Source organism: Rhinopithecus roxellana, chromosome 19 (genome assembly GCF_007565055.1).
Source record: "Rhinopithecus roxellana isolate Shanxi Qingling chromosome 19, ASM756505v1, whole genome shotgun sequence".
Taxonomy (NCBI): domain Eukaryota; kingdom Metazoa; phylum Chordata; class Mammalia; order Primates; family Cercopithecidae; genus Rhinopithecus; species Rhinopithecus roxellana.
Window position 1 is genome coordinate 6,086,993 of NC_044567.1, and position 22,647 is coordinate 6,109,639.

General features: G+C 47.1%; 1 protein-coding gene across 1 annotated transcript in view; it reads left to right on the forward strand.

Moving 5' to 3' along the window:
- The window catches only part of B4GALNT2 (beta-1,4-N-acetyl-galactosaminyltransferase 2), a 34,787-nt gene extending 14,443 nt beyond the window's left edge, over positions 1–20,344 (forward strand). The window contains exons 4-11 of the mRNA XM_010359832.2: positions 3,155–3,261; positions 6,271–6,308; positions 9,083–9,263; positions 10,591–10,677; positions 14,609–14,796; positions 16,585–16,725; positions 19,153–19,372; positions 19,993–20,344. Coding sequence (XP_010358134.2) covers positions 3,155–3,261; positions 6,271–6,308; positions 9,083–9,263; positions 10,591–10,677; positions 14,609–14,796; positions 16,585–16,725; positions 19,153–19,372; positions 19,993–20,198 — 1,168 coding nt within the window. The 3' untranslated portion in view covers positions 20,199–20,344. The remainder of the gene's footprint in view (positions 1–3,154; positions 3,262–6,270; positions 6,309–9,082; positions 9,264–10,590; positions 10,678–14,608; positions 14,797–16,584; positions 16,726–19,152; positions 19,373–19,992) is intronic.
- The last annotated feature ends 2,303 nt before the right edge of the window (positions 20,345–22,647 follow it).

The window sequence follows — 22,647 nt, forward strand, 5'->3', positions numbered from 1 at the left end:
GTGTAGGGTGGCAGGCACAATCTTGGGGGGCAGATGGAGGTCATCGTGGAGATACTGGATACCCTCGTTGGTAAGGTACCCGTAGAAATGTCTCCAGGAAAACTGTTCCTGCACAAAGCCTCAGGACTTGAGAGACTGCATGACCTTCATGACATGAAGCTTGGCCACCGTGACTCCCTCCTTTTAAAGGAGTTCATAGAGCCGGGCGTGGTGTCTCATGCCTGTAATCCCAGCACTTTGGGAGGCCGAGGCCGGCAGATCACGAGGTCAAGAGATCAAGACCATCCTGGCCAACATGGTGAAACCCTGAGTCTACTAAAAATACAAAAATTAGCTGGGCGTGGTGGCACTTACCTGTAGTCCCAGCTACTCAGGAGGCTGAGGCAGGAGAATTGCTTGAACCCAGGCGGTGGAGGTTGCAATGAGCTGAAATGGCGCCACTGCATTCCAGCCTGGCGACAAAGCGAGACCCTGTCTCAAAAAAAAAAAACCAAAAAACCAAAAAGGAGTTCATAAATGGCATTCCTGTTCTTCTTAGGCATCAACATCTCGGCGGCTGCAGGGTCCGGGGCCAGAACTGTAAAGGAGTATGAAATGTTTTTGGCCGGGTGCGGTGTCTCAAGCCTGTAATCCCAGCACTCTGGGAGGCTGAGACGGGTGGATCACGAGGTCAGGAGATCAAGACCATCCTGGCTAACACTGTGAAACCCCGTCTCTACTAAAAAATACAAAAAACTAGCTGGGCGAGGTGGCGGGCACCTGTAGTCCCAGCTACTCAGGAGGCTGAGGCAGGAGAATGGCGTGAACCCAGGAGGCAGAGCTTGCAGTGAGCTGAGATCCGACCACTGCGCTCCAGCCTGGGCGACAGAGCGAGACTCCGTCTCAAAAAAAAAAAAAAAAAAAAGAAAAGAAATGTTTTTAAGAGCTATGTATATATCTAGTTCATCCCTCTTAATTGCAGTATAGCTATGAATATGAATATGCTGCATTTTACTATGCCATTTCCCTATTGAAAGGTAGATTGTTGAAAAACCTTCATTTTTACATTTACATTATTTACAATAAAATTACATTATATTTACATTATTTCCTTTTTCATTAAGACATGTATAAGGGCCAGGCGCTGTGGCTCATGCCTGTAATCCCAATACTTTGGGAGGCCGAGGTGGGCGGATCACTTGAGGCCAGGAGTTCGAGACCAGCCTGGCCAACATGATGAAACCCCATCTCTACAATAAATACAAAAATTAGCCGGGCATGGTGGCATGTGCCTGTAATCTGAGCTACTCAGGAGAATGAGGCAGGAAAGTTGCTTGAACCCGGGAGGTGGAGTTTGCAGTGTGCCGAGATCGCGCCACCGCACTCCAGCCTGGGTGACAGGGTGAGTGAGACTTCGTCTCAGAGAAAAGAAAAATACATGTATAAGGATGTTCGTTTCAAACAATGCTGAAATGAACATTTTTATGCTTGTCCTATTGTTCACAAATGCAAGCATTTCTCCTTTCACCTAGCATCTTACTTGCTAGATCCCAGGTTATGCCTTTTTTATTTTTGATATATATTGCCAAATTTCCCTCAAGAGGGCTTGTGTGAACTCACACTTTCATGAAGAGTGGGTGTCACACCTTACGTACACCTAACACTTGCTATCACCAAATTTTCAAACTTTAATGAAAAAGGTATTCCATATTCTTTTTTTAAATTCACATTTCCCTGATTGAAGCTGAGCATGTTTCATATGTTCATTGCCATTTGTATTTCCTCTTCTGTTAATTGCCTGTTTATGTTCTTTACCATTTAAAAATTTTGTCTTTTTCATATTCCTGTAAGTATTCACTATGATGGTCTAATCTTTTTTTTCAAGGTAATTAAATGATCTCCTGGTTAAACTGGGTCCCAAAGGCTAACATTTCCACCATTATACCTTAGTCCCTCAAAAAACTAATCTTGCTGGATTGTGCTATGTGCTTGCTTTTGACTAAAGATCCTTATCCACCAGGCGTGGTGGCTCACATTTGTAATCCGTAAAAATAATTACTCTGTTTGCTCTAAAAATATTGTGACAACAATTACTCCCATATACACTTTCTTGTGATTTAGTTTATTTTTTATTTCAGTGGTGGGAGAAGTTCCACTTCCCTTCAGGAATTGGTCTACTTCTTCCTTTGGACAGTAAGGACCATGTAATGGTTGTCAATCGCTTTTTATCCTGGTTCCCACAAAGTTCAGATGTGACTTTGGTGTTTAGCTGCTGCAGCTGGGTGGGTCTCTATCATCTGATAATTTTATTACTTCTTTTATGCTGGTCATGGTTTTTTTTTTTTTAAAAAAAATGTGCTTTGTTAGCCAGGCATGGTGGCTTTCTCCTGTAGTCCTGTCTTCCCTGAAGGCTGAGGCAGGAGGATCGCTTGAGCCCAGGGGTTGGAGACCAGCCTGGGCAACATAGTGAGACCCTATCTCTACAAAAAATTTTTAAAAATTAGCCGGGCTTGGTGGCATGTACCTGTAGTCCTGGCTATGAAAAGGCTGAGATGGGAGGACTGTCTGAGCCAGGGAGGTCAAGACTGCTGCGAGCCGTGATTGTGCCACTGTACTCCAGCCCAGGCGACAGAGTGAAACCCTGTCTCAAAAACAAAAATGAGGCCGGGCACAGTGGCTCACGCCTATAATCCCAGCACTTTGGGAGGCCAAGGCAGGTGGATCACTTGAGGTCAGGAGTTCAAGACCAGTCTGGCCAACATGGTGAAACCCTGTCTCTACTAAAAATACAAAAAAAAATTAGCCAGGTGTGGTGGTGCGTTCCTATAATCCCAGCTACTCAGGAGGCTGAGGCAGGAGAATCGCTTGAACATGGGAGGCGGAGGTTGCATGAGCCGAGATAGTGCCATTGCACTTCAGTCTCGGTGACAGAGTGAGACTCTATCTCAAAAAAAAAAAAAAAAAGCTTTGTTACAAACTACCTCAGTACCTTTGTGGAGGCCAGAAGAGGGGAGGAAATAAGGACAGTGGGGTGAGAATGGAGGGAGACAGGGATAACCCAATTTTGATTTCTCCACATTGTCAGGGCAAGGCTCTGTGTACAGGCACCACTTTGAGAACAAACCAGGGACCAGCATCAGGGCAGTTGCTGACGTTTCTGTTCTCCTTCCTGCAGAGAAGGGCTGCCCCGCCCACTGCCCCTGCTGGCCCAGCCCAACCTCCCCTTCGGGTACCCGGTCCACGGAGTGGAGGTGATGCCCCTGCACACAGTTCCCATCCCGGGTAAGTACATCCACATCCCGAGAGGCCCTAGACAACATTCTCACTCTTCTTAGGCAAAAGGAGGGAGAGGTGGGGTGGAGTGGCTCATGCCTGTAATCCCAGCACTTTGGGAGGCCAAGGCAGGAGTTCAAGGCTGCAGTGAGCTATCATCTTGCCAGTACATTCCAGCCTGGGTGACAGAGCGAGATCCCGCTGTCTCTTAAAACAACAACAAAAAAGAGGCCAGGTGCTGTGGCTCGTGCCTGCCTATAATCCTAGCACTTTGGGAGGCTGAGGTGGGTGGGCTGCTTGAGCTCAGGAGTTCGAGACCAGCCTGGGCAATATGGCAAAACCCCATCTCTATAAAAAATAGAAAAATTAGCTGGGTGTGGCGGTGGGTACCTGTAGTCCCAGCTACTTGTGGGGTTGAAGCAGAAGGCTTGCTTGAACTTGGGAGGTTGAGGCTGCAGTGAGCAGAGATTGTGCTGCTGCACTTCAGCCTGGGTGACAAAGTAAGACACTGTCTCAAAAATAAATAAATAAATAAATAAAAACAAAAGTATGGAGCAGGCATTCATTGGTACCTGCTGTGTACTCAGCACAAGGCAAGAAGCTTGATGTGATTTTTTTTTTTTTTTTTTTTTTGATGGAGTCTTGCTCCATCTCTCAGGCTACAGTGCAGTAGCATGATCTCGGGTCACTGCAACCTCCACCACCCGGATTCAAATGATCCTCCTGCCTCAGCCTCCCAAGTAGCTGAGATCACAGGCGTCCGCCACCATGCCTGGCTAATTTTTTGTATTTTTAGTAGAGATGGGTTTTCACCATGTTGACCAGGCTGGTCTCGAATTCCTGACCTCAGGTGATCTGCTCACCTCGGCCTCCCAAAGTGCCGGGATTACAGGCATGAGCCACCGAGCCTGGCCGGGAGTGCATTGTGAAAAGAATATTTCTGTTGGTTAAAACTGCCCTCCAAGATGGATTTTTACACACCCCTCTAGTTCAGCATCACATCCCTCATCAGAGTAAAGTGGAATATTATCAGAGGGACCAGAAGAATGAGCCTGCAGGCACAGATGTCCCCTCCCAGTGCAGAGATGTTGGATTCTGTGGGTCTGTCCAGTGAAGTCTTCTTCTGCTTGTGGGCTCTTGGCATCTTGAGGCAAATAGCCCCCCGAAACCCGCAAGCTCCAGAAAAGACCTCCAAGTAAGGTCTGGGTGTGGTGACACCTGGGGATCTGACATACTTCATGGACCCAGCCTAGCTCTCTCCAGGTCCAGCACTGAGGAGCATGACAGATATCTGAAATTCACAAACCACACCTCAAACAGGTGAGATGAGAATGAGTGCCCGAGACAGAGGCCGATGCAGGACATCAACAGATGGCACGCCCCACACAGAAGGAAGGGCAGGGTCCCAGACAGGGGACAAAGGGACAGGGAAGCAGAGGTGAGAGTTTAGTAAGTTATCAAGGCCACATAGAGAGGATGTATTTGAATTCAAATTTGAATTAGTCCTACTATGAGAACAGAGATAGATTCTAAAGTAAATGCATTTGGAGTCAAGCACTAGTGTTCTTGAATAGCCATCTTAAAAATTGTTTTTCATTTTGGATGATTCATTTCTTACTGTGGTAAAATATATATAACGGCCGGGCGCGGTGGCTCAAGCCTGTAATCCCAGCACTTTGGGAGGCCGAGACGGGCGGATCACGAGGTCAGGAGATCGAGACCATCCTGGCTAATACGGTGAAACCCCGTCTCTACTAAAAAATACAAAAAACTAGCCGGGCGACGAGGCGGGCGCCTGTAGTCCCAGCTACTCGGGAGGCTGAGACAGGAGAATGGCGTGAACCCGGGAGGCGGAGCTTGCAGTGAGCTGAGAGCCGGCCACTGCACTCCAGTCTGGGTGGCAGAGCAAGACTCCGTCTCAAAAAAAAAAAAAAAAAAAAAAAAAAAAAAAAAAATATATATATATATATATATATATATAACGAGCTGGGCACAGTGGCTCATGCCTGTAATCCCAGCACTTTGGGAGGCTGAGGCTGGTGGATCACTTGAGGTCAGGAGTTTGAGACCAGCCTGGCCAACACGGTGAAACCCCATCTCTACTAAAAATACAAAAATTAGTCGAGTGTGGTGGCTCACACCTGTAGTCCCAGCTACTTGGGAGGCTGAGGCAGGAGAATCACTTGAACTCGGGAGGCAGAGATTACAGTGAGTTAAGATCACACCACTGCACTTCAGCCTGGGTGACAGGTGAGACTCTGTCTTAAAAAAAAAAAAAAATATATATATATATATATATATATATAATATGTATATATGTTATATAGAAGTATATCTATTTTATATAGAAACATATATAGCATATATAAAAATGTATATGTTATATAGAAGTATATGTATTTTATATAGAAACATATTACATTACTATATATAAACATATATAATATATTAACATTATTTACAATACATAACATATAAACATAAAATTAACAATTTTAACCATTTTAAAGTGTGTACTTCAGTGACACGAAGTATATTCATGTTGTTGTGCAACCATCAGTCACCACCAGAACTTTTCCATCATCCCCAACCGAAACTCTCTTCTCTAACTGAATTCCCCACTGTCCCTCTCCCCCACCCCTGGCAACCACCATTCTGCTTTCTGTCTCTATGGGTTTGGCTACTCCAGGTGCCTTATACAAGATGATTCATTATTCATCCACCAGTTCCTCCCTTTCAGTAACACAGATTCCCAGAAGGAACGGAATTAATTCACAGCCTCCAAAGCTGAGGATGGGCACCAGAGGTTTTAGAACCGTTGGGGTTTGAGAAAGACCATGAAACAACACCTAACAGAGGCCTGGGGAGAGGAGCACATGTCAGCAAACACTCTGGGTGGGAAGTGACACTTGAAGGAGCCCTCAAGGATGTGCAGGAGTCCACGAGGTTGGCAAGAGCAGCGGGGAGCTGCGGTGTCTCTCATGAGCCGCTTTCTTTCCTTTTGCCTGTGTCCTCCAGGTCTCCAGTTTGAAGGACCCGATGCTCCCATCTATGAGGTGAGTCCTCCTCCCAGCCCCTCTTTGCACTTGGTGTTCTGTCCTCATTCCCTCAACTGTGGCTGCTCTCAGCCTTTGATGGAGCCCCTGTCCAGATTTAAGGTCAGACATGAGCCCAAGGAGGGAGGGGAAGGAAGGGTGTGTAGAAAACGTGACTTCTAGCCTTGGGAGTGGCTGGAGTTCCAGGGAGGATTTCTCAGACCACACTGAAGAATGGGATCCATTGGCTGCTCCTGCTTCTGGTGTGAGAGGAAGTGGCCACGACAGCCATGGGCTCCGGCACTGCATGGCCTCTGGTCAGGGTTAAGGCTGGCAGGACAGACGGTGCTTGTGCCCTGCCTTCCTTTCCCCACTTTACGCAGCTCCACATTAAGGTCTTATGGTGTTATATCTGGTCAGTGTATGCAAATCGCGTCCAGAACCCTAACCAAGAGGAGTCTGGGAAGTGTGGTTTTAGTTTTCCCACCTTTACATGTTAGTCAGAGGTTGGAATGGGTAATGAGGGAGCAGATAGGCAAGGCCTCTGCCACCCGTCACCGTTGGGTTCTTGTTTCTCTATGTTGTCTTCTTTTTTTGAGACAGAGTCTCACTCTGTCACCCAGGCTGGAGTGCGGTGGCACAATCATGACTCACTGCAGACTTGACCTCCTGGGCTCAGGCAATCCTCCCACATCAGCCTGTGAGTAGCTGGGACTACAGGCACGCACCAACAAAGCTGGTTAATTTTTTTTTTTTTTTTAAGACAGAGTCTCCCTCTGTCACCCAGCCTAGAGTGCAGTGGTGTGATCTCTGCTCACTGCAACCTCCACCTCCTGAGTTCAATTGATTCTCCTGCCTCAGCCTCCCAAGTAGCTGGGACTACAGGTGTGCACCACCACACCCAGCTAATTTTTTGTATTTTTAGTAGAGACAGGGTTTCACCATGTTGGCCAGGCTGGTCTCGAACTCCTGACCTCAAGTGATCCATCTTGACCTCCCAAAGGGCTGGGATTACAGGCATGAGCCACCGTGCCTGGCCCCTGGTTACTTATTTTTTATTTTTAGTAGAGATGTGGTCTCGCCATGTTGCCCAGGCTGGTTTTGAACTCCTACGCTCAAATGATCCTCCCACCTCAGTCTCCCAAAGCACTGGGATTACAGGCGTGAGCCATCATGCCTGGCTATATTGTCTTCTTCGTAGTCCTGCTCTGGACCTGAATTCCCTGCTGCGTGTAGTTCCATGCTTACTATCTCTCTTCCACACTGGAATATAAGCTTCATGAAGGCATTTACTGCTGTTTTCCCAGTGCCTATAACTTGGTATTTATTTATTTATTTATTTATTTATTTATTTATTTATTTATTTATTTTTGAGACGAAGTCTCACTCTTGTCTCCCAGGCTGGAGTGCAACGGCACAATCTCGGCTCACTGCAACCTCTGCCTCACAGGTTTAAGCAATTCTCCTGCCTCAGCCTCCCAAGTAGCTGGGATTACAGGCGCCTGCCAGCATGCCTGGCTTATTTTTGTATTTTTAGTAGAGACGGGGTTTCACCATGTTGGCCAGGCAGGTCTTGAACTCCTGACCTCAGGTGATCCATCCGCCTCAGCCTCCCGAAGTGCTGGGATTACAGGTGTGAGCCCCCGCACCCGGCTTGTAACTCGGTTTTTAGAAAGTGTCTGTCGACTGACTAGTGTCAACAGTGTTGGGAGTGACACTGTCCAATTTCCTTTAATAGATAACTGTGATGACTCACAGAAGACAAGAGAAGAGAGTGGCTATGGGGGTAGCAATGAGGTGGAGAGGAGTAAGCCAGTTCTAGTTGCATTTTGGAGGCAGAGCTGAGAGGACTTGCCGCCGGACGGGCTGTCTGTGTGGAGTAAAGGGCAAAGCAAGGAGGACTTCCCTTGGGGCCTGGAATAGCTGAGTGGATGGAGGCGCCATCCGCAAGGCAGAGGGAACGGAGGTGAGGGTGGGAGGAAATGGGTTTACAGAGGAAAATCAGTAGTTCCATTTTGAAGGTTTGAGTTGCTTGTGAAATGTTCCAGCAGTTCGATCTCAGAAGGGTGAGCTGAGACCTACTACAATGTGACCCCATCTACAAAAGAATGGGTTTTAAAGCCATGGGAACAGATGTAATCTAGCAGGAAGGTGTGGAGTGAGAAGGGAAAAAAGTCTAGGATTGGAGTTTGAGACCAGCCTGGCAAACATGGCCAAAGCCCGTCTCTACTAAAAATACAAAAACAAATTAGCCAGGTGTGGTGGCTCATGCCTGTAACCCCAGCTACTCGGGAGGCTGGGGCAGGAGAATTGCTTGAACCTGGGAGGCGGAGGTTGCAGTGAGCTGAGATTGTGCCACTGCACTCCAGCCTGGGTGACAGAGAAAGACTCCATCTCAAAAAAAAAAAAAAAAAAAAAAAAAAAGAATCAAGATCATGTTCTGAAAAACTCCATTTGGAGAGAGAGAGAGGAGGAGGAGTTGTCAAAGAGAGGTCAAAAAAGGCCGTGGGTCTTTTTTGTCACGAAGAATGGAACCCTGCAAGCTGAGAGATGGGAATGTTTCCAGAAATGGGTCCTTTCATCCTTGGGGCCCTAGGACTTGGAGGTTTGGGGGTGGGGGCGCTAGCACAGTGACTCCCTGCAGAGCCAGCCCTACACTGTCAAGGGCACCCTGGTGCTTCTCCCCTCACCCTTATGTGCTCTGCCCTGGCTCCCGGCCTGGGTATGTGTGTACCTTTCCAGAGAGATATTTTCCAATCTCTGCATTGAGCATCATTCTGCCTCACCCACCCTAGGTCACCCTGACAGCTTCTCTGGGGACACTGAACACCCTTGCTGATGTCCCAGACAGTGTGGTGCAGGGCAGAGGCCAGAAGCAGCTTACCATTTCTACCAGTGACCGGAAGCTGTTGAAGTTCATCCTTCAGCACGTGACATACACCAGCACGGGGTACCAGCACCAGAAGGTAGACATAGGTGAGAGCCTGTCCTTGGGGTGCAAAATGCTTAGGGATCCAGAAGATCCCTCTGGGCCCTCTCAAAGTCATCTTCCTTCAGGAAGCCTGCCTGTTTTTGTGTGTTTTTTGTTTGTTTGTTTGAGACAGAGTCTCACTCTGCCACCCAGGCTGGAGTGCAGTGTTGTGATCTCTGCTCACTGCAACCTCCACCTCCCAGGTTCAAGCGATTCTCCTGCCTCAACCTCCCAAGTAGCTGGGATTACAGGCACCTGCCACCACACCTGGCTAATTTTTTGTATTTTGAATAGAGACAGGGTTTCACCATCTTGGCCAGGCTGGTCTTGAATTCCTGACCTCATGATCTACCTGCCTCGGCCTCCCAAAGTGCTGGCATTACAGGCATGAACTACTGCACCCAGCCTGCCTGCCTGCCTGCTTTTAAGATTCCTGCCTTCTTTCCTCTTTCTAACCCCAGACACATAACTTCATAATTACAGTACCCAGTACTATTCTCACATTGCCATTGACCCCATAGAGCCACTCGAGGAGAGAACAAATCATGCTGTGCGCGTTGCACATGGTGAGAACCATCCAGTTCTGCTCCCGGTCCTCTGCTGCTCTCAGAGCTGAAGATTTCCACTGTAGTAGAGGAGGGAGCCAGCCTGTGCCTCAGCATCTTGTCTTGGGCACTAATAGGAAAGAACTGGGAGAATTTCCCATTCCAAGGGCAGTGGCTTTGTCTCTCCCCTCCTTCCCTCCCACCAAAAAGTTCTAGGGAGAACAATCCCTGCCACTCTCAGGGCAGCCTGAGTTTCCTTCTGTATGAGTTAAAAGCACCCTTTTCTCTTTTGACCAGATACACAGGATGCATTCCCAGGACACCAACAGAAAAAAATGTAACACGGTTACAGATGATATTCATGGCTACTAGCTAAAGAGTTAATTCTCCCCACCTTCAGATTTTCAAACATTCCTCTTCACAAGATTACCCTGTGAGGCAAAATAGGGTGGGTATTGTTATCTTGGTTTTGCAGACAGAGAAAAAAGTCAGATAGGAAATGGTAAAGTCAAACTTAGCCCAGACCCTCTGGTTTCAAGCCCACTCCACCCTACCACATCCTCACAGGGGAAGAAATGTGAACTTAGGAGTCATTGAGCACATTGCCCCAGGGACACAGCAAGGCGGAAGCCTGAATGTCAGATACTCTATGGGGTCCTTAATCTCATCCCAGCCAGGACTCTCCCCACCAAACCTGCACTCGCCTGTCATGGTGGCTTCCCGGGGTGGCATGGAGTTTGATCCAGACATGATACTGCCTGTGCCATGACCTTATTTCTCCCTCCAGTGAGTCTGGAGTCCCGGTCCTCAGTGGCCAAGTTTCCAGTGACCATCCGCCATCCTGTCATACCCAAGCTATACGACCCTGGACCAGGTAAGGTCCTTGTCCTTGGGGCTCCATGGTGGCACCCTGTGAAGCTATTGGTGAAATTCAGAGGGGATCACCTCTGAGATGGAGGATAATTGATCAAAATGACAGCTCTGATATGCTCCCTGACAAGCTTCGTTTGGAGGAAAAAACTTCTAGGACACAATCCCCTAAAATTGCTCAATGATATTTAACTTATTTTGTGGTTGTGTGCTAGTTTTGGGAAAGAAAAGCCAAAGAATTATAACATTTTAATAAGTAATAATAATAAAAGGAGTGGTACTGAATCAAATTGGAAATCCAGATATAAACCCAGTACATGTTGGAATTTCACTGTGTGATAAAGACAACTTGTCTGGCCGGGCGCGGTGGCTCACATCTGTAATCTCAACACTTTGGAAGGCCTAGGTGGGCGGATCACCTGAGGTCAGGAGTTCAAGACCAGCCTAGCATATGGTGAAACCCCACCTCTACTAAAAATACACAAATTAGCCGCGCGTGGCAGCGGGCGCCTGTAATCCCAGCTACTCAGGAGGCTGAGGCAGGAGAATCTCTTGAACCCAGGAGGTGGAGGTTTCAGTGAGCTGAGATTACGCAACTTCACTCCAGCCTAGGCAATAGACCTAGGCAAAGACTCTGTCTCGAAAAAAAGAGAGAGAGAGAGAGAGACAGCTTGTCAAATTAAAGGAGGGCAAATGAACAAATTAAAAATGGGCTTTTCAAAAAATTATGTGAGATAATGGTGTAGCTATATGAAAGATAAAAAGTTGAATCCAAGTGTTATGGCACCTGTAATCCAGCTCACACCTCTAATTTCAGCTACTCAGGAGGCAGAGATGGGAGGGTGGCTTGAGCCTGGGAAGTCGAAGCTGCAGTGAGCCACGATCACCACTATACTCCAGCCTGTGCAACAGCACAAGACCCTGTCTCAAAAAAATTAACAATTGAAAAATAACTTTTAAATTAGAAGCAAAACTTGAATCTATGCCACAGTTCATACCAAGATAAATTCCAATTGATCAGATATCTAAATACATTTTAAAGTACTAGAAAAAAAACTTGTAGTTTAAAAGCTAGCCAGGTGTGGTGGCGTGTGCCTGTAATCCCAGCTATTGGGGGTGCTAAGGCAGGAGAATCATTTGAACCCTGGAGGCAGAGGTTGCAGGGAGCTGAGATCCTGCCATTGCATTCTAGCCTGGGCGACAGGGCAAGACTCCATCTCAAAAAAAAAAAAAAAATGTAGTTTAAAAGCAATCTTAGGGTATAAGGCATGACACAAAACTCAGAGGCCATAAAGAAAAAATTAAAAATATAAAATACATAAAATTTTATATATTAAAATTAGCAAATTTTAATAAGTAAAGTCAAATAACAAAGGATAAATTGGGGAAAAAATCTTTAATTCACGCTAAAGACAAAGGTCTAATTTTACTTAAGGGCATCTATGGGCCGGGCGCGGTGGCTCACGCCTGTAATCCCAACACTTTTGGAGGCCGAGACTGGCAGATCACGAGGTCAGGAGATTGAGACCACCTGGCTAACACGGTGAAACCCCGTGTCTACTAAAAATACAAAAAATTAGCCAGGCGTGTTGGCAGGTGCCTGTAGTCCCAGCTACTCGGGAGACTGAAGCAGGAGAATAGCGTGAACCCGGGAGGCGGAGCTTTCAGTGAGCTGAGATCACGCCACTGCACTCCAGCCTGGGGGACAGAGTGAGACCCTGTCTCAAAAAAAAAAAAAAAAAAAGTATCTATGAATCAATAAGAAAAGAACACCCAATAATGGGAAAATGCGCAGTTCAGAAAAAATTAAATTCAGCAACACTTTTAGCCATTAAGATATATGCCCACTCTCACACTGAGAAAAGTGCATATGAAAACTACTTTCACATCAAAAAGGTTTTGGACAGGGCTGGAAAAACAGCATATCGGTTGCTGTTAGGAATGCAAATTGGCAGTCTCTGGAGGCAATGTGGCAATACCTATCAACATTTTAAATGTGTTTAAATGTTTAAATATCCTTTAGGCCGGCAATTCCACTTCTATACATTATCCTACAGATATTAATATCTGTGTGAAACGACATTTGTTTGAGGTTATTTATTGCAGCACTGTTTGCAATGACAAAAACCAGAATGGGCGGGGCGCGGTGGTTCACACCAGTAATCCCAGCATTTTGGGAGGCCAAGGTGAGCAGATCACTTAAGGTCAGGAGTTCAGGATCAGCCTGGCCAACATGGTGAAAAACCATCTCTACTAAAAATCCTAAAAATCCAAAACATCCAACATCGGGCGTGGTGGCACATGTCTGTATTCCCTGCTACTCGGGAGGCTGAAGCAGGAGAATCGCTTGAACCTGGGAGGTGGAGTTTGCAGTGAGCTGAGATCACGCCACTGCACTCCAGTCTGGGTGACAGAGCCAGAACCTATCTTAAAAAAAGCGGCAAGAGGGTGGCACAGGGGGAGGGTTCTGGAACAACTGCTGTCCAAACGACTTCTGATTTTTGTCATTCTGGGAAAGTGGCTCTGTGTACTCACCCACAAACAGGTAGGGTTGTGGCTTCCAGCATGCGTTAACTCCAGCTGGCCCCATGCCTTGCAGACATGGGAACTGCACGGTCAGATGCCAGTTCTCTGTTTAGTGGCTGAATCCCAAACACACCTGCAGCTCCAGTTGTGACATTATGGGGTCTTTTCCGTAGGAAAGCTGTCCGCTCTCCTGTCTGTTATACATCACATGCCCTAAGATAGACAATTCGGTCCAGGTCTTGCAGTCTCCAAGTAAACCTATTTCTAACCATGTCTTCCTGAGGCTAGAGATCAGGTAAGCTTTTCTCTAGGAGTTGCAGATGATGGTAGAAGCAAGTCTCAAGATTTGTAGATGTTTTCTCCTCTTCCTGGGCTCCATGACCCTCCATATTGAACCCTTAGATGGGCAAAGCTCTGTGCATTTCAACTCCTAATATTAAGACAAAGACCAGGAGCAGTGGTTCATGCCTGTAATCCCAGCACTTTAGGAGGCCGAGGCAGGCAGATCACCTGAGGTCAGGAGTTTGAGACCAGGAGACCAGGAGTTGAGACCATCCTGGCCAACATAGTGAAACCCCATCTCTACTAAAAATACAAAATTAGCCAGGTGTGCTGGCACATGCCTATAATCCTGGCTACTTGGGAGGCTGAGGCAGAAGAATCACTTGAACCTGGGAGGCGGAGGTTGCAGTGAGCCGAGATTGCACCATTGCATTCCAGCCTGGGCAACAGAAGCAAAACTCCATCCCCCACCCCGCAAAAAATAAATAAAATAAATAAATAAATAAATAGCAGAACACAAGGGAAGTGCTAACAGGCAGGAGGTGTAAAATGAAGCATTCAGACAGTTGGGAAATGACATAGTGGAGCCAACAGAACCAGGAAGTGCAACAACTTGGGTATGTTGTAAATGTCTTTATTTTCTTTTCTTTTTTTTTTTTTTGAGACGGAGTCTCACTCTGTCACCGGGGCTGGAGTGCAGTGGCCGGATCTCAGCTCACTGCAAGCTCCGCCTCCCGGGTTCACGCCATTCTCCTGCCTCAGCCTCCCGAGTAGCTGGGACTACAGGCGCCCGCCACCTCGCCCGGCTAGTTTTTTGTATTTTTTAGTAGAGATGGGGTTTCACAGTGTTAGCCAGGATGGTCTCGATCTCCTGACCTCGTGATCCGCCCGTCTCGGCCTCCCAAAGTGCTGGGATTACAGGCTTGAGCCACCGCGCCCGGCCGTAAATGTCTTTATTTTCTAATGCAACTGTAACAAACTCTTATTAAGCACCTCCTGGGTACAAGAGGCATGGGACCCACAGACACTGACAGGTTATGGCAGAAACAAGCCATCGGATCAAAGCAGGAAAAGACAGTGAAGCTTCCTACAGGACAGAGCTCTGACACCCACTGTTTTCTGCCCAGAGAGGAAGCTCAGAAACCTGGTTACCATTGCCACCAAGACTTTCCTCCGCCCCCACAAGCTCATGATCATGCTCCGGAGTATTCGAGAGTATTACCCAGACTTGACCGTGATAGTGGCTGATGACAGCAAGAAGCCCCTGGAAATTAAAGACAACCATGTGGAGTATTACACTATGCCCTTTGGGAAGGTATGTCCCTCTCAGATTGGGGGCACCTGCATTCCAGGACAAGAGGGCCCCAGCGTCAGGTTCTACCCTGGATGGGGCCGCTTCCTCAAGGGTCTTCCCAAGAAAGGAGGGTCCAGGAGTAGGAGTGAGTGAGGGCTGTCCTCTGAGTCCCCTTGCTGATTCAAAGAGAAATTGGTCAGCTTCACTTTTCCGCATTCATGAGGTAGTTATTCCACCTTTCCTCATTTTTTTTTCTTTCCTTTTTTATTTTTTTATTTTTATTTTTGAGATGGAGTCTTGCTCTGTTGCTCAGGCTGGAGTGCAATAGCATGATCTCAGCTCACTGCAACCTCCACCTCCTGAATTCAAGTGATTCTCCTGCCTCAGCCTCCCTAGTAGGTGGGACTACGAGCGTGCACCACCACACTCGGCTTTTTTTTTTTGTATTTTTAGTAGAGACGGGGTTTCACCATGTTAGGCAGGCTGGTCTCAAACTCCTGACCTTAGGTGATCCGCCTGTCTTGGTTTCCCAAAGTGCTGGGATTACAGATGTGAGCCACCGCACCCAGTCTCTCATTTCCATTTTTTTATTTTTCATTTTTTTGAGATGGAGTCTTGCTCTGCCACCTAGGCTGGAGTGCAGTGGTGCAATCATGGTGATCATGGCAGCCTCAACCTTAAAGTTTCAAGTGATTTTCTCACCTCTGCCTCCCTAGTAGCTGGGACTACAGGCATGCACCATGATGCCAGGCTAATTTTTAAAATTTTTTGTAGAGATGGGATCTCACTGTATTGGCCAGGTTGGTCTCGAACTCCTGGGCTCAAGTGATCCTTCCACCTAGGCTTCCCAAAGTGCTGGCATTACAGGCATGAGCCATTGTACTCTGCTCCCATCTTTCCTCATTTCTGATGTGGAAATTGATTGGGGTCTTTATAAGTGACTTGAGGTCTCTGACATCCCAAAGATTCCTGACATGTAGAGAAATCTCTCATCTCCATGATTCTACCAAAGCTAGGGTCTTGGCCTCTCTCTCCTCTTTCTCTCTCTCCCTCTTTCTCCTTGACTCTCCCTCCCCACTCTCTTTCTCTCTCCTTCTCCCTCTCTTCTTCCCACCCTCCCTCTCTCCATCCGCCTCTCTCTGTGCCTCCCCGCTCTTTCTCTCTTCCTCTCTTATTCCCACCCTCCCTCTCTTCCCCTGCCTCTCTCTCTGCCTCCCTGTTCTCTCTTTCTCTTTCCCTTTCTTCTTCCCACCCTCCCTCTCTCCCCCCACCTCTCTCTCTTCCTCCTCACTCTCTCTTTCTCTATCCCTCTCTTCTTCACACCCTGCCTCTCTCTATCCCCACCTCTCTCTGTCCTTGCTACTCTCTCCCTCTCTCATTTTCTTCCTCCCTCTCTCTACGCCTTCCTTCCTCCAAGGACAAAGGAGGAAATGAATATTATACATACCAGACATCCCTCAAACTTGACATCTTACAGGAGACAAAAGGAGAGCCATAGAAACTGTCATGCGAAAAGGGACTTCAGCCAATTCATATAGGCCATAGAGCCAAAGAGAGACTTTCTAGCCTTTCTTTGTCTCAGTCTTTGATCCACATAGTCACTGTCCCTTCCAGACTTTCTCTGAGACATGGACTTCCTTCAACCCTGTGGTTCTCAGCCTTGGCTTTACATTGGATTCGCTCGCACCAATTCTAACGGAATTTGTCTGCAGTGCATGCAGCCTGGCCGTTGGGAAGTTAGAAAGCCCCCCCAGGTGATTCTAATATGTAATATGGGCAACCACTCCTTTAACCTCATTTCATCTATAGGGTTGGTTTGCTGGTAGGAACCTGGCCATATCTCAGGTCACCACCAAATACGTTCTGTGGGTGGACGATGATTTTCTCTTCAACAAGGAGACCAAGATTGAGGTGCTGGTGGATGTCCTGGAGAAAACGGAACTGGATGTGGTAAGGGACAGTTGCCAGTTTCACCCAGCCACAATCTGTAGAGATGGAGAAGGAGGGAGACGAGAGTGGGAAGAAATATATGAGAAGAGGAAGGGGAGGGAGGGGAGGGAGAGGGGCTGGCACAGGAGGTGAATAGGCCAGTGCAACCCAGGTGGAGAGTGCTGCACCAGCTCATGCCTCCACACTGACTTTTCTTTGAGTAAATTACACCCCCTCCCTAATTTGCAATTGTTTTCCTTTATTGGTGTGTTTATGCAGAATTTCTAACTTCCTCCATTGACTAGTATGAGATTAAAGACAGCAGCCCTCTGGTTCTGTCACACAACAGTAAAAACCGTATAAATGGTACAAAGCTTTAAAAGCACACATGGCGCTAATGGCATTTTTATAAAGAATAAGAAGAAAATAATAAAAACAGCCTAGGCATGGTGTCTCACACCTGTAGCCCCAGCCCTTTGGGAGGCTGAAGCAGGGTGATCACTTGAGCCCAGGAGTTCAAGACCAGCTTGGGCAACATGGCAAAACCTCATCTGTACAAAGAAATAAAAAAAATTAGCCAGGGGTGGTGGTGTGCATCTGTAGTCCAAGCTACTCAGGAGCTGAGGTGGGAGGATCACCTGAGCCCAGGAGGGCGAGGATGCAGTGAGCTGAGATTGTGTCACTGCGCTCTAGCCTGGATGACAGAGTGATACTTGTCTCAAAAAAAGAAAAGAAAAGAATAAAAACATCAAAAGCAAATTCACCGTAGAAAAGAAAAAGGGGCATGGATGAGAAGGTAAGTGGTGTCGTGACCACAGTTAACTCTACTGCAAGTGGACAATCCACAAAACACCTAGATCAGCAAAGACATCTCTTGGCAACTCTTAGAGACCAGATCACAATAACTTAAGAGAGAAGATGTTCCAGCTCATGTAACAACCACACTGGCAGCTGAGCTGGCTCCAGGATCATCCTGGATCAGCTTCCTTTTCTTGTTGCTCCTCGATCCTTTGGTCCCCGGCTGCATGGCCAGGAGGAAGACGGGAAGAGGAAGTGAAGGGAGACCAGGTTTCTTTTAAGGATGTGATGTAAACGTTTCTTGCATCAGTTCTAAATCATATCCCTTCAGCCAGAACTTGGTCACACAGTGAAACCTTGCTGCAAGGGAGGTCGGGAAATGCAGTCTTTTTTTCCTTCAATAATAAATGGGCTTTTGTTTTTTATTTTTATAGATTAGGGGGGCCCAGGTGCAGATAGCTTATACACATGTCTTTCGTAGTGCTGAAGTCTGGGCTTTTAGTGTACCCATTACCCGCATAGCGAACATTGTACCCAACAGGTAATTTTTCAACCCTCACCCAGTCTTCTTTTTTTTTTCTTTTTCTTTTTTTTTTGAGACAGAGTCTCGCTCTGTCACCCAGGCTGGAGTGCAGTGGCACGATCTTGGCTCACTGCAGCCTCTATCTCCTGGGTTCAAGTGATTCTCCCACCTCAGCCTCCCGAGTAGCTGGGACCATAGGCACATGCCACCGTGCCTGGCTGATTTTTGTATTTTTAGTAGAGACAGGGTCTCACCGTATTGGCCAGGCTGCTCTCGAACTGCTGACCTCAGGAGATCCACCCACCTCAGCCTCCCAAAGTGCTGGGATTACTGGCATGAGCCACCATGCCCGGCCTAACCCTCGACCACTCTTAACCTCCTACCTTTTGTATTCCCCAGTGTCTATTATTCCACTCTCTATGCCCATGTGTACCCATTGTTTAGCTACCGGAAATGCAGTCTTTAGCTGACTAGTTGACTATGTCGTAAAACTCAGAAGGGTCATTTACTAAAAGGAAGAAGGAAAGAACAGGTGATGGGGGACAATGAGCAGACTTTACCACGTCCCCCTTAGAGGATTATGATTCTTTCAGAGATAGATGTACTTGCTCATCTGTTGTGCTCAGGCTCAAACATGAAAATGCATGTCTCTTCCATGAGTGCATGGATAGGCAGTTCAGAGAGGTAAGCCAGGAGCAGAAAATAGTAGGAAGACAGCTCGAGACAAACAGCTCCCTGCAAGAAATCTAACAAGTGGAAATTCTGCAAATGGACCAGTGCACACAGGCTGCCTCTTACCCGTACTGCAGTACTCCTCTCCCAGTGGAAGGGAGTGAGTTACCTTCTTCTGGAAAGATAACTTTCTTTGGTCTTGGGTAAGGGCTACTCATGCCAAGAGATTTTCTGGGGTACGCAGGAAATAAAAGAGCCCAGGGACCCAACAGTAGTATAGTGAAAGCCGTGGCCACAACAGCAAAAAGGCAGTCCCTGAGGGATAATTTGAAGGATACATAGAGAAATAACAATTCTTGTTATAACCGAGGTGCAGTCCAGCAAGGCTTCCAGGAAGAGGCAGGATGAATATTGATCTGCACTCTCTAACATGGGTTTCTCTGCCTGCTGGTTAGGTAGGCGGCAGTGTGCTGGGAAATGTGTTCCAGTTTAAATTGTTGCTGGAACAGAGTGAGAACGGGGCCTGCCTTCACAAGAGGACGGGATTTTTCCAACCCCTGGATGGCTTCCCCAACTGTGTGGTGACCAGTGGCGTGGTCAACTTCTTCCTGGCCCACACGGAGCGACTCCAAAGAGTTGGCTTTGATCCCCGCCTGCAACGAGTGGCTCACTCAGGTGGGAAGGCTGAAAGAGTGAGGAAGGGAGCTGGGCTGGGAATTGGCTACAAAAGTTTGTTCTTTCCAAGGGCTGTACCCAGCTGGGTGATAGTGGTCGCCTGCCCAGCAGCAGTACGTCCTTTTCCCCTTTCTCCCCAGACTAGGAAGCTCTTGATCTCTCTGACCTCCCTCCCCACGTCTCTTTGACTTCTGTGTATCCTGTAGGCTGCCCTTCTTTTCCTTTCCCTTCCTTTCCCTACAGCTCTGTCTTCCTCCTTTCCCATGCTGCTTCATATTCTATTTTTCCAGAAATCCTGTCCTGTTAACTGCTCTCTCTTTCCCTCTTACTCCATCAGCCCTGGAGTCCACAGTTCTGTCCAGTTTGAAAGCCAATCTGTGCCTCTCTGCCTCTGTGCCCAGATCTCTGCCTGAGAAATGAGCTTATTTATTTCCTTCCAGCTCATCAGCAGGGACAGGCTCCTAGAGTTAAGGGTGTGGCTTCACGTGGGGCTTCACAGTTCACACTCTCCAGTGTATGAACTGTGTCCTCTCCCTGGGACTCTCCCCCCTCAGACCTGGAATAGTACCCATTTTTCTGACCACAGCTCCCACTTCCTTCTGCTCTCCCTCTCTTTGCAGAATTCTTCATTGATGGGCTAGGGACCCTACTCGTGGGGTCATGCCCAGAAGTGATTATAGGTCACCAGTCTCGGTCTCCAGTGGTGGACTCAGAGCTGGCTGCCCTAGAGAAGACCTACAGTACATACCGGTCCAACACCCTCGCCCAGGTCCAGTTCAAGCTGGCTCTCCACTACTTCAAGAACCATCTCCAATGTGCCACATAAAGGTGTGAGGGCATAGGAGAAACACTAGACTGGCTGGTTATGGTATCTATAGCAGGCCACCAAAAACTGGACTCCTGATAGGTGAACATTGTAGCAAACCAGCTGGTGGGTAGGGCAAAGGGAAATGGCTCAGTTACTGGAAGTACCAATCAAAGGTGAAGGGTCATTAGAAATGAACCAGTCACTGACCAGGGCAGTGGAGACTGTATTAATAGCAATGATTTGTACAATGCTCTGCCTTTTATGAATCATTTACATGGACAGTATCTCACATCATCTCATCTGATCTCACACAGAAGACTACATTTGTTGGTGTCCTCAGTCAAAAGAACAGCTGCCTGGTCCTTGATAGTTGTTTGGTGGAGATTCTGTCACAGTCAGAAGCATTGGCTCCGGCATCACTGTCATCCCTACATTTGTATTGGGTTCTATCTTGTAGACTCAAAAAATGTGAACAATCTAGGGTCCTTGCCTTGAGGAGGTTTGCAGCCTGGTTCAGTTCAGTCTAATCACAGAATCAGGCAGCCGGGGTCAGAGGATCAGAGAAGGGAAGGCATCACCAGGTCCCGGGCAGCGGAGGAAGTCTCCGTGGAGTGAACTTGTTAGGAGCCTGAAAGCAGATATTCAGGCATCAGAGAGGGCAGGAGGGTCCTGGGGCCATCCCACTGTCTACCAGAACAAAGGCTGCCCTGGCATCAGACTTGCTCTAGACCTGTTCCAGAATGCCAGGGATTGAACTCAGAGTCCATGCCACGGTGTGACAGCAAACAGTGTGAGTGTGGTGACAGGCCACCAAGCTCCAGGGACCTGAGGCCAGTTGCTGATCACTCAAAACTCATGACATTTACAGAGTGGTTCCATCACTCTGTTGTTGGATAAGCCTCTTTCTGTTGCCTGGGGATTGGCAGATTGCTGAGACCACCTCAATCGTGGAGACCCTAACCCAGTGGTGCTGGAGGAATTAAAGACACACATACAGAAATATAGAGTGTGGAGTGGGAAATCAGGGGGCTCACAGCCTTCAGAGTTGAGAGCCCCAAACAGAGTTTGAACCACATATTTATTGACAGCAAGCCAGTGATAAACATTGTTTCTATAGATTAACTAAAACTATTCCTTATGGGAAACAAAGGGATGGGTTGAAACAAAGGGATGGGCTCTGGCTAGTTATCTGCAGCAGGAACATGTCCTTAAGGCACAGATAGCTCATGCTATTGTTTGTGGCTTAGGAATGATTTAAGTCGTTTTCCGCCCTGGGTGAGCCAGGTGTTCCTTGCCCTTATTCCGGTAAACCCACAACCTTCAGCGTGGGCATCATGGCCATCGCGAACATGTCACAGTTCTGCAGAGATTTTGTTTATGGCCAGTTTTGGGGCCAGTTTATGGCCCGGTTTGGGGGCCTGTTCCCAACATGTCCCACTTTTTTGTTTTCCAAAGCAATAAAAGCAAAGGCAGCTTTGTCACGGTGAGCTACTTCTCTCAGGAGTTGGGATCCGTATCTGCAGACTATGCAAAGACAAACAACACAGATTAAAAGCACAGTCATCACTGAAATCACAGAGCTACCAAGTGTCTTTATCTATTTTAATGGGTTAATAGTTGCTAATCTGTCTGCAGCTCCTTCATGCACTCCAGTTCCTGGCATTAAGGTCAGGTGTGCCCAGGATAATTTAAATATTTGTTCTTTTAATTTTGCAATATCCAAAGACAAGTTTGTAGAGTGTCTTTCTAGATGCTTTTTTATTCTTTCCTAAATTTTGATCTTATTAAGAGTCATTAATAGTTTCCACAAATCCTATGTTTAGCTCCTACAGTGGACCTTATCATTTGAGATTGAGGTGCCACTATACGGCCATGTTTCAGGTAATAGGAACTCTTGACGTATTTCTTACCATTTCTAGCATCTGATGTTTTGTTTAGACCAGCTGAATATAGTGTGGCCTTGGCACGCAGACTGAGAGGTGCAATTCAGCTAAACATCCCCTTAGGGGACTAATCAATAATGACTCCATAGGAATTGTTGCGCAACACCTCTGCCTGTTCTGCTATGCAATCTTCCCAAACAAGTAAGTTCATTATTTCTGACCAGGTCCAATTCTATTTACAAATAGATTTTTGAGGGTGGTATGCTTCAATTGTAGGAGCAGATTTATTATTGGTAAATACTGAGATCAGAAAGCATGTGTAAGTGTGTCATACAGTGATTACATCAGGCATTATTGTCAGCCAAGATGGATAAATATGCCCAATAAGTATAATTGTTCTCTGTGTTGTTCCTTGTTGCAGGAATACTCATAGCAATGGTGATCACCGCTATCATAGCTATCATTAAATTACTCATTGTGACTGGTTGTCCCACTTCCCTCAGGTTTTCTTCTGCCATCTGTGACAGCTTCTTGATGTGTCCCCAGGTAGGTGGCTGTGTTCGACAGCTGTTGCTTGTGATAGT